Below are 13,460 nucleotides of genomic sequence, written 5' to 3'. Positions count from 1 at the left end.
GCTTTTTAACATCTCTCTGGCATAGCAATGTGTGGCTCTAAAGGAAGCTGTTATGGTTTTATAGCTGTAACTGTCCTGGTGTGTGACAGCTGCCCCAAAGGTATCCCCCCCTTTGACTGCCTTCTGTTCAGGAGCTTCCAGTGTTGGTGTTACATCTGGAGCCAGGTGACTAATGAGTTACTTATTCCACAGCAGATGCCACTGGCTAAGCTAATGTAAGTGGCCTCTTGAAACAGGAATTGCTCCCCACAAAGCTCTCTCATCTGGAGTGATGAACGTATATCCAGGATCTGTTTTCGGTTGGTTTCAGATGGATTTGCCCATCATTTAGCTGGTCCCTTAATTATGTATTTGGAGTAAAACTAACCAGAGGAATCACTTAGGAGAGCGTTTATACACTGTTTGTTGCTTGAATTATTAAAGTGCTCCCCCACCCCCCATATTCTTTCCTTAGAATTCATCCAATTGGCAAAGGACTTTGAGGATTTCCGTAAAAAGTGGCAGAGAACAGACCATGAGCTGGGGAAATACAAGGATCTTTTGATGAAAGCAGAGACTGAGCGCAGTGCTCTGGATGTGAAGCTGAAGCATGCACGCAATCAGGTGGATGTAGAGATCAAACGCAGACAGCGAGCTGAGGCTGACTGTGAAAAGCTGGTGTGTATTGTTTCTGTTCTGGAACTGTGGCGGTGGGGAAGGGGGAAGCAGCAGCTGATGTTTCCACTTTCCAGATGCGTCCTGTTTCTTACTCCACACCAAAGAACCAAACCCGTCCATTGACAGCTTGTTCATTATTGGACCTGAAACTCGCAGCCTAGGAATCTTGTTCTCCACAGGTTGAAATTTAAATTTTTTCCTCCTTTAGACTTGAAACTACTACTACTTACTAGACAGATTTCAAGTGAGAATTTGAAGAATTAAAATTAAGGGAGAGGGCAGGGAAATCCTGAAATACTCGATCTGTCACAAGACGATTAGCAGTCTCTCATGCCACCCAGAGTATTCTCATCCTTATATTAATAGCTGGTACTTTGTCACTGACACAGGTAAGACAACTCCAAGTCTTTTCTTCAGTACTATTCCTAATTCAGGGTAAAACACATGCAAAAGTGGAGAGACTAGGGTAACTAATCCCTGGTTTTTATCCAACAAGTTGAGCATTGTGGCTAACATAGAACACTTTCATCTTGATGTACCAAGGTGGGTCACAGTACAAAGGGAAGAAAGCCTTTACTCGGAGGCACTAATCCATCATGGTACAGTGTTAGGTGCCTCAGTAAGCTCATTGTTTAGTTCTCGTGAGTTACAGCTTTGTATCCATTTTAATACATTTTGCTCCACCATTTAGAAGGGTGGGTGACTGCTTTGATCTGTAGAAGCAGCCAATAATTATCCTGATAGAATGACACTAAAATGTTTTTGCTATGCAAAATCTATTTTGGAACTCTCATTTTGCAATACCCTGTCCACTTGGATTAGTAGTTTGATCCAAAAGTCTTGTAGCAGAAACCTAACTACTCTAGATGGAGTTCATTTTACCAGTCAGAAATCAGAGAGACAGTCTGGGCTTGACATGAATTAATATGCTATTAGTGTAGCAGCCTTCCTGAAGGCTCATTTGCATAATGCTGTATTTTAATGTTTTCTGGTCTGCCCATCCCATAAATTCGAGGTGAAGCTTTCTCCCCTGGTTAGTTAGGATGATTTTACTCTGCTTTGGTCTCTAGGAAAGACAGATTCAGCTGATTCGAGAGATGCTCATGTGTGACACATCTGTCAGCATTCAACTAAGCGAGGAGCAAAAATCAGCTTTGGCTTTTCTCAACAGAGGCCAACCCTCCATCGGCAATGCTGGGAACAAAAGGTGGGGGAACTGCATCTGTTGTTATCTGATCACAGGCAGCACAGCAGTTAGAAGTTCCTGTTATCTTAACTCTTAAATATACTGCTTCCAGAGTGTGTGCTGAATAAAGCAGAAAAAGACTTTGGAGGAAGGGTGGGTGGGAAATAAAGGCACAAGTACCACCCTATTTCTTTTACTTTAACAGTTTTTTAAAAACCTTTCTTTAGGATGTTGTTTCACCATGGGTAAAATTTTGATGTTGGTGCTAAATTGCACATCAATAACTAATCCTGCAGATTGCTAAGAAACCTAAAGGTGAAAGTGGTAGTTCAGCAGTACTTTCAGTGTTTACTCTCCAGAGAGCTCTTGTAGCTCTTCTGGTTTAGAAAGGCCTTCAGTGAGCCAAGACCAGACAATCATTTTGGTTCCGCTGTATCCCTCTTTAAAATAGTCTCAACCAAGCTTTGAATTTAACACCTCCAGTACAATATGTAAGGAAAGATCAGCACTCTTAGAGCTATTTATTTTGTTGCTTGGTTGTTTTATGTGGAATCTTTATAACTAAGAAGATGTACAGGCTTAATTTCTTAAAAAACTAATGTTGGGTAGCACTTTGTCTTATAGAAAGCAAGCACAGCTGGGATCACATCAAACTTTACCCTTCTGCCTTGTGAATGTTTGGTAGCCTGTTGTACAAACTCAGTAGGGAATAGAACCCATACCCTGACTATAATTTTCAGCTGTAGTTATAAGGCCTTTGCTGAAAAAGCAACTGTGTTGCATGTGGATGCACACATGACACACACTCCTTCATGAGCCCTTAAAAAGCAACCCACCCCAGCTAGCGTTTGAGCCGGGAGTTATCTCCACAGGGAAGGCATGGCCATGAAATTGCTGATGATACCTGGCCTCTTAGGTAACTTGTTCTGGGTGTTGGTGGGTTTTGCTCTCTGAAGTCTTCTGTGTCTGACTCTGTATTGTTTCACTCATCTAGACTGTCAACCATTGATGAATCTGGTTCCATATTATCAGATATCAGCTTTGACAAGACTGATGAATCACTGGTAATGAACATTTGATCTCTGAGTATGATTTATATTCCTTCTCCCTCAGGAATATCCCTGTAGTCCTTTATTATTAGGAATTTCTTTATTGCTGTGTTATTAATTAATGTGTTACAGATACCGAGCTAGCATTTTGTAATATGAATCCATACAAACTATAAGAGACCAGCATATATATATTTTTTTAGTTTCTGGAAGTGAGATTATAGAATTCAGGATTTTGCACAAGGTTAAATTTGTTTAATGGATCTGTGAGTTGTGTGTACTAATTTATTATATCTTGACTTATTAAAACCCCAGCTAGCAATTTAAAAAATTAGCAAAATTCTATTCACACAGGGCTTATTTGTTGCTGTTGGGGAGAATAGACTTGTGCCTTATTTCTGAATTAGTTTGGTTCTTGAGGGAAACTTAGTCATATTTCATAATAAGAAGGAAAACCAGTGCTCTGGAGCTTCAGCAAGAAGACCGATGAAAGCCTCCAGGTTCTCTATAACGCTTTGATCCACAATGGCTAGCATATCTAAACTCTAACACCCTGCTGTTGTGGGGCAGTGCCCTTCTCTTAACTTCTGGTGGTGTTTCTGCATGAAGGGTCATCTGATATTTCAATCTTTGATGTTCAGGAGACAGGTAGTTTATTGGTTTTCCTGGCTGAAAGCTAGCAAACAAAACAATAAATCAGAAGGTTATTGGAGGCTGGTTTTCTGATGATAGCAAAAAAAGTGACAGCCACTTGTTACATGGGCTAAGTCTTTTCTGTCCAAATGCAGTGTTTGGCTAGGGAAATAATTGCCATTGTGTAGGTATAAATATTTGGTATTCAACTTTTTGAAATAAGGAATGATATAGGATAGATCTGGGATATATACAAAAACTACAACATATTATTAGCTGATTTTGGAGGTAGACCAAAATGAGATCTTTTGTAACTGAAGCTAAATCAGATAACCAGTAGCTAAATTAATTGACCATCCATTGGAGAAGCTAAATTTATTTAGCTAAGCCTACAATTTGCTATAGACAACATTCTGGATTTTGTGTTCTCAGGAATTATCAGAAGTAAGAAAATTGCAGTAGAGACTAAAAGTGAATGTAAATGGTTAAAATAAGTGAAGAGAAGTTAGACCACAGGAAAAGACAGATACCTCTTCAGTGGTGAATGTTTTTAGGACCCAAGGAAGAGAGATGATTGAGAGAAGTGAAACCTAAATGGGAACTTTGTAAGTGTCTCTATTGTACGAGACATCTGATTAGATGGTAGCAGTCCCTTAAGAGCAAGAATCACATCTGACATGATCAGTACGGTGCCTAACTTTCTGTAAGTTCTAAAACTAATTACAAAAATAATCAGAAACAAAGGACCAGGCCCTGGAAATAATCACGACAGAAGTTGATTCTTTAACCTTTTCTTGCCTCGGTGGTATTGATTCCTGATTCTATTATAATAGCTTCAATTTTGGAAAGAAAACACGTTAACTTGCTACAGCTCTATAGCCGTAACACTTGAGACCCCCTTTCTCCTCTCCCTGAATTGTGGGTTAGGGAGTCTGACTCAAGAAGCTTTTTAATGTTCTCTGTAAATTTACTTGCACAGGGTTTAGGGGAGACCCAACCAAAGAAAGGAATTAATACAGTGTAATTTGTCAACAGGATTGGGATTCTTCTTTGGTAAAGACTTTCAAACTAAAGAAGAGAGAAAAGAGGGTATGTATTTTTTTTTTAAATCAAGTAATAATAAAAGAGTTTTCTCTGGAAATTCTGCCATGAGACTACATTCCTGACACATTGCTCTAGCCATTGTTGAATGCATTCCAAACGAATTCACGCTGGCAATGGTGCTGGTGTTCCTTGAGGTAGTTAACTCAGGACAGAAACCTGGCCCATTTTACTATTCCGAGCTGCTCTCGCTTCATTCATTGTGTGGAAAAGGATATACTTGTTTGTTTTGAGTTGTCATATGGATTTTTATGCGGGACTTTTGTGCTCTAATATAAGCTTCAGATGAAATGTGTGTATAATGGGATATTCAGAGAGCTCTCTGTGTGTGTTTGTTTAGAGGGTACTGAATATGTTTCTAAAGACTTCGTCCTTGGATAGGATTACAGTTCTACTTTTTCTGGTGCTGTCATCTAAATTTTTCCAAAGCTTGCTGGATTCTTCAAGGGCACTAAAGGCATTTTATGTTGCTACCACTTATGCTTCACATGGAAATAGACAATGAGAGAGAGAACATGTTTTTTGTTATTCACCATAGCTCTGAAACCTGGGATTTGCATCCAAGTTGTCTAATGGGATAAGTGTATCTTCTGTGCTTTAGATATTCTGCTTGGCACTAAAGTTACTGGTGTTTGCCCCCCCTCTAGCGATCCAGCAGCCGCCAGTTCATTGATGGTCCTCCTGGACCCGTAAAGAAAACACGTTCCATTGGCTCCACAGCTGACCAGGTAAGAAGAGTCAGGCCAAGAAAATTGTGGTCTTGAACACATCAAAGATGAGGGGCCCAAGCATTAAAATTCGGAGTCAGCATTCATTACACTGTTATTTTGAGAGAGGTGTTGGTGAATTTTTTATGTAATGGGACCCTTATCATCCATATGAGTGGAATTAGTCTGATTAAGTAAACAACCATCAGTTTTATGCTTGATTCTTAGTTGCTTGTGTATGTATATATTTATATATCCATGTCTAAAATGTGAGATTGCGACTTAATAGTGATTTGGGTGGGAACTTAAGTCCTGACAAAGGAATTTTTCATGCACTCCAAAACCCTATAATGGAGGAGAAATTAGATTCAAATGTTCATCCTTCCCTCATTACAACTTTCGTTTCAGGGGAATGAATCCATAGTTGCAAAAACTACAGTGACTGTTCCCAATGATGGCGGGCCCATCGAAGCTACGTCCACCATTGAAACGGTGCCGTGCTGGACGAGAAGCCGAGGGAAAGCAGGTCCGCTGGGCTTGTGGCTGAGCTGCCTGTGTAGACAGCTGGTGAAATTTGGGAGAATCGGTTTCTTAGAATCTTCCAGAGGCATGGGTTGGACAGAAGGCCAGAGCCCTGTGTCAGGTCCCATGGGGGGTGCCAGCCTGGCCTGTGCCGCCAGTGCCGCCTCGTTATTCTTGGTGCTGCTTTTTTTTATACAGAGCCATTTCTATTCACTTCCGGTATGGTTATAGATTACTGCTTATCTACCAATGATATCAAAATTGGCTTTAAGACTCAGGAGGGACAGAATACTAAGATTTAAGGTTCAGGTTGCTTGTCTTCTAGGGACTTTACAGCCCTGGAACAGCGACTCCACCTTGAGCAGCAGGCGGCAGGAGCCACACTCTGAGACGGACGGCCCCAGCACGCCGCAGAGTAATGGAGGGATGCGCCTGCACGACTTCGTCTCCAAGACGGTAAACCTGGGGTTGCTCCTTCACCTTTTGAGCACCTTTAACTTTTTAATTGTGAAAATAATATACACTAGGAACAAATGTGAATAGCTTAGCATTGCAGAGCTAAATGTCAAATTTCCTTCCCCCTGCCAGTCCCACTCTCCAGGGGTCACTACTAAATTACACAATGTATGTAGCTTTCCATTCGTGAGTAACAGTACATTCAAAGAAAGCAACTTTTCAGAAGGAGTTGTTTTTACTTTTAAGTGATATATATTTGTGTTTTATGCTTAAGTAATAGGGTATTTTGACTTCTCCCATTTGGTTTCCTCATAAAAACCCAAGCAAACTGACAGACTCAGAGGAATTAACTAACCCGATGGAGCCACATGACAGTGAGGGGCACAGTTAAGATGGAGGTTTTTCTGACTCCTTATAAACAAGTTCTTTCCACCACTGTACACTATTCCCTTCCAGCCGGGTGACCTTATGCAAGTTACTTGGCCTCTTTTTTGCTTCTGTTTCCTTAAACAAAACAAAAACTATTTTATAGGATTATTGTGAGAATTACACAAGCAGATGTGTGTAAAAGGATTAGAAAGTTGCTCAGCACATGCTAAGCACTTAGTAAATGTTGGTTGACGATGTTGATAATTTTGTAATTCATACCACTCTATTCCTTCCACCCTGTTTCATCCTTAGGTTATTAAACCCGAATCCTGTGTTCCATGTGGAAAGCGGATAAAATTTGGCAAGCTGTCTCTGAAGTGTCGAGACTGTCGTGTGGTCTCTCATCCAGAATGTCGGGACCGCTGTCCCCTTCCCTGCATTCCTACCCTGGTGGGAACACCTGTTAAGATTGGAGAGGTACGACCTCTGGGAAGCATCCTTGTGTCAGGGCTTCTTAGCTTTTCTAAAGCTGAATGTCAGTTTTTGTTCTAGAAGTAATGCCTTCAAGTATGTTTCCTCCTGTGAATAATGAATAGAAATGACAAAATGGTAACTTGCAGACGAGTCCTATTCAGGTTTGTCTTTTTTTTGCAATCTTTCTAAACCAAACTCTCCTTCCGTGCTCTCCCTCTCTCTACCCCCTCTTCCCCTTTCTCTCTCCCTCCCTTCTGCCCTCCTCACCCTTCCTTCTTCCCAACCTCTCCTTTCCTCTCTCCCCTTCCTTTTCTCCTCTTCTTTCCTCTTCCCAACCCTCCCCAGCTTATCCTATTTTGTAAAATTTGAAACATATACAGAAGTAGGGAGATTAGTATAACTAATCTCTGGTTTCTGTCATTCAAATTTCGCAATTACTAATTCATGTCCAGTCTTGACTTATCAACACTTCCATCTCTTCTTACTGGCCCTGTCTAGTGAATTATTTTGAATCAAATCCCAGCCGACATAAAATTTTATCTGTGAATGAATATTCTTTTACATTAAAGGTATTCCATACTAGGCTATTAAGATTAGGTTGCTTATTTCTAAAAATTGATTCAATCCATTGAGAAAGTATTTATTATACAAGCAATATTAGGAAAAATCAAATCAAAGCAAAATGACTAAGCTGCTACCCAGCTCCCAGCAAATCAAATACTGTTTTTCCTTCTAATCTTGAATTCTTCTCTGTGCAAAGATTTTTTATTTTTTATTTTTTACAAGTCTTTTGTACTCTGATATAGTACTGTGGAGTTTTCCTCTATAGGTAGGTTGGTGTCAGAATTGAGTTGTGTTAATTTTCCTTAAAAGGTTTTCTTTTTTTAAAGTAACGAATTAGTTTATATTAAAGGCTATACCTGCAATCTCATTATCGCTTGTTTTTGGATGCCCTTGAGTAGAAGAGAAGCAAGGATGCAGTTGTAGCTCGTGGTTTTATTACTTGTTCATGAAGAGTGTAGTATCTCTGACCATAAATCAGTCTGGTGTGGAGGTAGGAAAAATAATTGAGTGTCTGTGTTCTAACGTATGCATTTGGAATAGGAATTTAAAAGTAGATGTCCCAGCCTGAGTATTAGTCTGGAAATGGTTCTGCCCACTGGTCTAGACCTGCTGGTCTAAGTGGTATAAATGATACTTTAAACTTTGCCTGTGCAGGGAATGCTGGCAGATTATGTGTCCCAGACTCCTCCGATGATCCCCTCCATAATCGTCCACTGCGTAAATGAGATTGAGCAGAGAGGGCTGAGTGAGGTAGGTGTACATGTAGGAGTGGGTGGATTTGTTACTCGTCTGAATGCTCAAGGGCTTCTTAACTGAAAGTGCCATCTTGATAATAGACAGGCCTGTATCGGGTCTCAGGCTGTGACCGGACAGTGAAGGAACTGAAAGAGAAGTTTTTCAGAGTGAAAACTGTACCCCTCCTCAGCAAAGTGGATGACATCCATGCTATCTGTAGCCTCCTGAAAGATTTCCTTCGAAACCTCAAAGAACCCCTTCTCACCTTTCGGCTAAACCGGACCTTTATGGAAGCAGCAGGTAAGGGTGTATCTTAATGTCTGAGTGTGAGTCCCACAAGGGGCAGGAAGTTTTGGCTCTTATGTTTGCAGTTTTATCCCCACCTCGTAAAGTGCCTGAAACCTAGTAGATACTCAGATACTTTGATAATATAAGTAGGTCCATATTGCCCATGCCTGTCCTCTCCACGTCTGAACTGTATGGGGCTCCAACAGGTTCTTATTGTCATTGCGCGGTCAAGTTTTAGGTTGTCCTTTTGAACTTGGAGCCATCTTTGATTCCTTTTCCTCACACTCCACTTTTAATCCATTGGTAAATCTTGTCCACAAAATCTTGTAAAATATAGCTGAAATTTTAAATTTATCACTTCTACTATTGCCACTTTTAACATCTCTTGCTCTGGAGTGATGTAAGAGCCTCCTGATTTTTCTCTTTCTACTCTTGCTCTCTATGGAATGATCCTTGTACAGAAGCAAGAGTGGTCCTTCTAAAATTTAAATAATATGGTCCTGGCTGTTATGGTTCAGTGGATTGAGCACCAGCCTGTGAATCAAAGGGTTGCCAGTTTGAGTCCCAGTCTGGGCACGTGCCTGGGTTGCAGGCCAGGTCCCCAGTGCAGGGCGTGTGAGAGGCAACCGTGCATTGTTGTTTCTCTCCCTGTCTCCCTTCCCCTCTGTCTAAAAATAAGTAAGTAATCTAAAAAATGTAAATTATATGATGTCCGTTCTGTCCTCAGTGCCTTCCAATGGCTTCCCTTCATTGGCAGAATAAAACCCGTAGTCCTTAGCATCCTTAGCATGGCCCAGAGGCCCCGCATGATTTGGCTCCTGGCTGTGTCTCCAACATCATTTCCTTTGATACCCTTCTCTTTTTTCTTTCCTTTCCAGTTATATTAGTTGTTGTCCCAGCCTGAGATGATATTTGCATGATTTGCTTCTTTATTTCTTTCAGGTTTCTTTTTAGGTATCTTGTCCTTAGAAATATCTTTCCTGACCACCTTGTCTAAAATAGCAGCTTTCTAGCTTCTGGCCTGCCTTTTATTACATGTGTTGTTACCTGATAGATATTTGCTTTCTGACTAACTCCCCCAATAGTACCTGGTACACGGTGGGCCCATAAACACGTTTTATGAACAAGTACCTTCTTGATAACTGCAGGCAGCACAGTTGTATGTCTGCCTTCCTGATGCATAGGTTGCTAGCTGCTTTCCCCAACTGCAAGAGCTGCTTTTTAAAAGTTCTGATTTCTAATATTGAACTGTTGGTCAGTATCCTGCTTGTTAATGAAACTAGAGTCTGATGCAGTCATGAACCTAATCAGAAGTTCCAGAAGCTTACTGTATAGATGAGACTTTGTGGTCGATAACTTGGAAGCCTGCTGTCAAGGGAAAGAAGTCTTAGGCCTCTTGGTGCTTTCTTTTCATTCACAGAAGTCACAGACGAGGACAACAGCATAGCTGCCATGTACCAGGCCGTTGGTGAGCTGCCCCAGGCCAACAGAGACACGTTAGCTTTCCTCATGATTCATTTGCAGAGGTGAGCACAGCAGAGAGCTGTTCCTGGGGGTTGGGATTTTCCAAGGGAAGGCAGTGTGCTCTGTGTTAGGAAGGTGAATTGTTTTCTTATAGAACTTATGTTTTGGTCTGTGTTTAAGTGGAGGAGCAAGTCTTCTAATTTAATGCTCTTTTGCTTAGAGTTGCTCAGAGCCCAAACACTAAAATGGATGTTGCCAATCTGGCTAAAGTCTTTGGCCCTACAATAGTTGCCCATGCTGTGCCGAATCCAGATCCAGTGACAATGTTACAGGACATCAAGCGTCAACCCAAGGTAGGCAAGCATATGTATGTGTGTATGAACTTGTGTGACATGATAAAATGAGAGACCGGTGAAAAGTAGGCCCTGAGGTTTGGAAGTTTGCTGACATGTTTGGTGACTTTTAGGTGGTAGAACGCTTGCTTTCACTGCCCCTGGAATACTGGAGTCAGTTCATGATGGTGGAGCCAGAGAACATTGACCCCATGCATGTCATTGAAAACGCAAATGCCTTCTCAACACCACAGACACCAGATATTAAAGGTAAGTAAGGCCTGAGTTGCGCTTTTTAAAGGACCCGACTCCCTCTCCACTTTTGGTCACGTGCTCTCACCTGGCCTTTGCTAGAGTTGTTTGAAATTCGTATTCTTCAGTAAAAATTAAATTTATTTTGAGAATTCTAACATTAAAAGGAAAATTTGTACAGTTCTACTATCCTGATTTCTTTCTCACTTTTTTATATTCTTCTTTACCCATATGGAAATTTAAAAAAATACACACTTATATTAACTTATATGTTTATTATTCTTACTAGGTTTCTTGATATGTTTTACCAACTTGATTTCTTAAAAACTTTTCCTGTTTATATTGCCACCAAAAATGTATGAGGATGGTTTCCGTTCAGCATTACTGGCGTTGGAGACCTGTTTGTTCTTTCATTATAAGGGAGGATATTACTTTATCTAGTATAGGTAGAAAATCGAATGGTCAAATGTTAGATTCATGAAGTTTAGAGTTTGAGAACATCGTAAATCAGGCTGTGAATGTCAGCTGTTCACTGAGTATTTTGAACCATTGCCTGCGTGGTTCAAAAGACACTGGCATGCTACACACAGTGACAAACGTGCTCCCCGACATGTTGCTAGGTCTCCAGCCTTAGCTCTTAAGTGCTTCATGGGGATTCCAGTGCAAGACTAGCCACTTACAAGAGTGCTTTCTTTTTTCCCCCTCCTGTAAAAATATGTCTTAACCTTTGACTGAAGTGAGTTTACTGGGGCCCGTGACCACTCCTGAGCATCAGCTTCTCAAGACTCCTTCGTCCAGCTCCCTGTCGCAGAGAGTCCGCTCCACACTCACCAGGAACACACCCAGGTATGCAGAATTGGCCTGCTTGGAAAAGTAAAAAATTGCTGCTCCCTTATGTTTCTTTCCCATCATACAGAAGCTAATAGAAAGAAAGATTGAGTTAGATCTTACCTGGTGATCAGACTTTAAGAGGAAACTTTGAGCCGTGAGCTTCCCCCTTTTAAAAGCATCCAAAGGTTTTTACTGTTTCTCCTCTCATCTCAGGTGACAGAGTAGCTTACAGAGTAGTTTTGAGGGGTCTCTACCTGTAGTTGATTACATTGTCATGTTATCATTGTTCATTTACTGTTTTTTTATAGAATACTTTTCTAGTTTATTCTCTTTTTCTTTAGATTTGGGAGCAAAAGCAAGTCTGCCACCAACCTAGGAAGACAGGGCAACTTTTTTGCTTCTCCAATGCTCAAGTGAAGTCACGTCTCCTGTTGCTTACAGCGTATACTGACTGCAAGGAAGGGCGCGCCTGTGCCCTCTGCTCCGCAGCCTCCTGTACTGTTACTGCTTTTAGCATTCTCCAGGATTTTAATTAAGTTTAATTGTGCATGGGGTTTTAAAACTATATATATCTTCTTCTCCTTCTCCTCAAGTAATGTAATATGAACACTGTGCTGTCACTGGGATCTTTTAGATCGGAGATCTTTACAGGAATAGTATGGAATTCACTATGATTTTCAGGGAGTGGGGTGGGGTGGGTCTTGTCCCTTTGACTTAAGCTAAATGCTTCTCATGGTATGACCTTTCTCTGGTGTTGTTTAGAACCAATTTCCATGAGACAAAGACAGAGGCCCTACTTCTCCAGAAAGATTGACTTGTCTCAGGGTGGAAGTTGGGAGGGCAAGGTAAAGACAGATTTGGACACAGGATATAGGATGGCTCTTTCTGAGAACTTGGAAGTTCTCCTTCCCTCATGATGAACTGGAGCTGTAATATGGAGCCTTCATAAAAATGGGGTAAGGTGAGGACAGAACTAGTGATGGGTGTACGCTTAGCTTTAATTTGCATTGATTAGGTTTACTAGTGTTGGTGGCACAGCCTTGTAAAAGTGACACTACAATTATATTTATCTCTAATGGGCCTCTGGCTTTGGGTTTGGCTGGGGTCAAACCCAGTTCACAAGTTGAATTCATTCTAATGCATGGGCCCCCCCATCAAGTCCCCCTAGTGGTCAGTATGCTATTTAGCATCCCAACTAATAAGAGTAAGCTGTAGGGGAGAGTGTTAAATTTTGTGTGGCAAGAAAGGCCACTGTCATTTCGTCTTTGCACTTTGGATGCTGAAATCTTCCTGTGTAACATAGCCACATCTAGATAAATATGAGTGTTTACTTTTATTAAAATTATTTTCAATGTCTGTAAAAATGCTTTCTTCTATCGAACGTTTATGACCCATATTGACCCTTGTCTGTAAAACACATATTTGGAAAAAAGTAAATAGTTTTTTCAAAATGATTATGAGGTTTGTTTTTCTTCTGAAAGTAACCTTTAAGACATTTTTAGAAAACAGTTTTCCCTCCAAGTGTTTTGACTCTGTTATTTCTATTCTCTCCCCTATTCTGACTTTACCTCCACCAGGAGTGTGTTTCTTTGTTTCTCTTCCATTCTCTTGTTGCCCAGATGGAAGGCCTAGATCTGTCCCTGTGACTGTTACCCTCTAACTTGAAGAAACTACTTTAAACAAAAACCAAACTTTTGAACAAGTCTTTAGGGACCAGAATGGTGCAGACTTTAAAAAAAAAAGTCCGGCTGGCTGACTGCCTGGAAGGAACATCCTTCACTGCTGGAAGTGACTCTGGAGTGAGCCGGGATGATTAACTGAGGGCACCTGCTCTGGGAAC

General features: G+C 40.9%; 1 protein-coding gene across 10 annotated transcripts in view; it reads left to right on the top strand.

The window, feature by feature from the left end:
• Nucleotides 1-13,038, top strand: part of RACGAP1 (Rac GTPase activating protein 1) — a 63,526-nt gene extending 50,488 nt beyond the window's left edge. For all 10 annotated transcript variants that reach the window (XM_053662071.1, XM_053662070.1, XM_037136444.2 and 7 more), the window contains 15 exons: nucleotides 455-657; nucleotides 1,728-1,864; nucleotides 2,838-2,907; nucleotides 4,561-4,614; nucleotides 5,274-5,354; nucleotides 5,742-5,859; nucleotides 6,181-6,311; nucleotides 6,993-7,157; nucleotides 8,373-8,468; nucleotides 8,555-8,753; nucleotides 10,162-10,267; nucleotides 10,426-10,558; nucleotides 10,672-10,807; nucleotides 11,527-11,635; nucleotides 11,962-13,038. In XM_053662071.1, coding sequence (XP_053518046.1) covers nucleotides 455-657; nucleotides 1,728-1,864; nucleotides 2,838-2,907; nucleotides 4,561-4,614; nucleotides 5,274-5,354; nucleotides 5,742-5,859; nucleotides 6,181-6,311; nucleotides 6,993-7,157; nucleotides 8,373-8,468; nucleotides 8,555-8,753; nucleotides 10,162-10,267; nucleotides 10,426-10,558; nucleotides 10,672-10,807; nucleotides 11,527-11,635; nucleotides 11,962-12,037 — 1,814 coding nt within the window. In that variant the 3' untranslated portion in view covers nucleotides 12,038-13,038. The remainder of the gene's footprint in view (nucleotides 1-454; nucleotides 658-1,727; nucleotides 1,865-2,837; nucleotides 2,908-4,560; nucleotides 4,615-5,273; nucleotides 5,355-5,741; nucleotides 5,860-6,180; nucleotides 6,312-6,992; nucleotides 7,158-8,372; nucleotides 8,469-8,554; nucleotides 8,754-10,161; nucleotides 10,268-10,425; nucleotides 10,559-10,671; nucleotides 10,808-11,526; nucleotides 11,636-11,961) is intronic.
• The last annotated feature ends 422 nt before the right edge of the window (nucleotides 13,039-13,460 follow it).

The sequence above is a fragment of the Artibeus jamaicensis genome, unplaced genomic scaffold, assembly GCF_021234435.1.
Source record: "Artibeus jamaicensis isolate MK-2021 breed Jamaican fruit bat unplaced genomic scaffold, CSHL_Jam_final contig_233, whole genome shotgun sequence".
Taxonomy (NCBI): Eukaryota; Metazoa; Chordata; class Mammalia; order Chiroptera; family Phyllostomidae; genus Artibeus; species Artibeus jamaicensis.
This window is presented reverse-complemented; position numbering and strand designations above follow the sequence as displayed.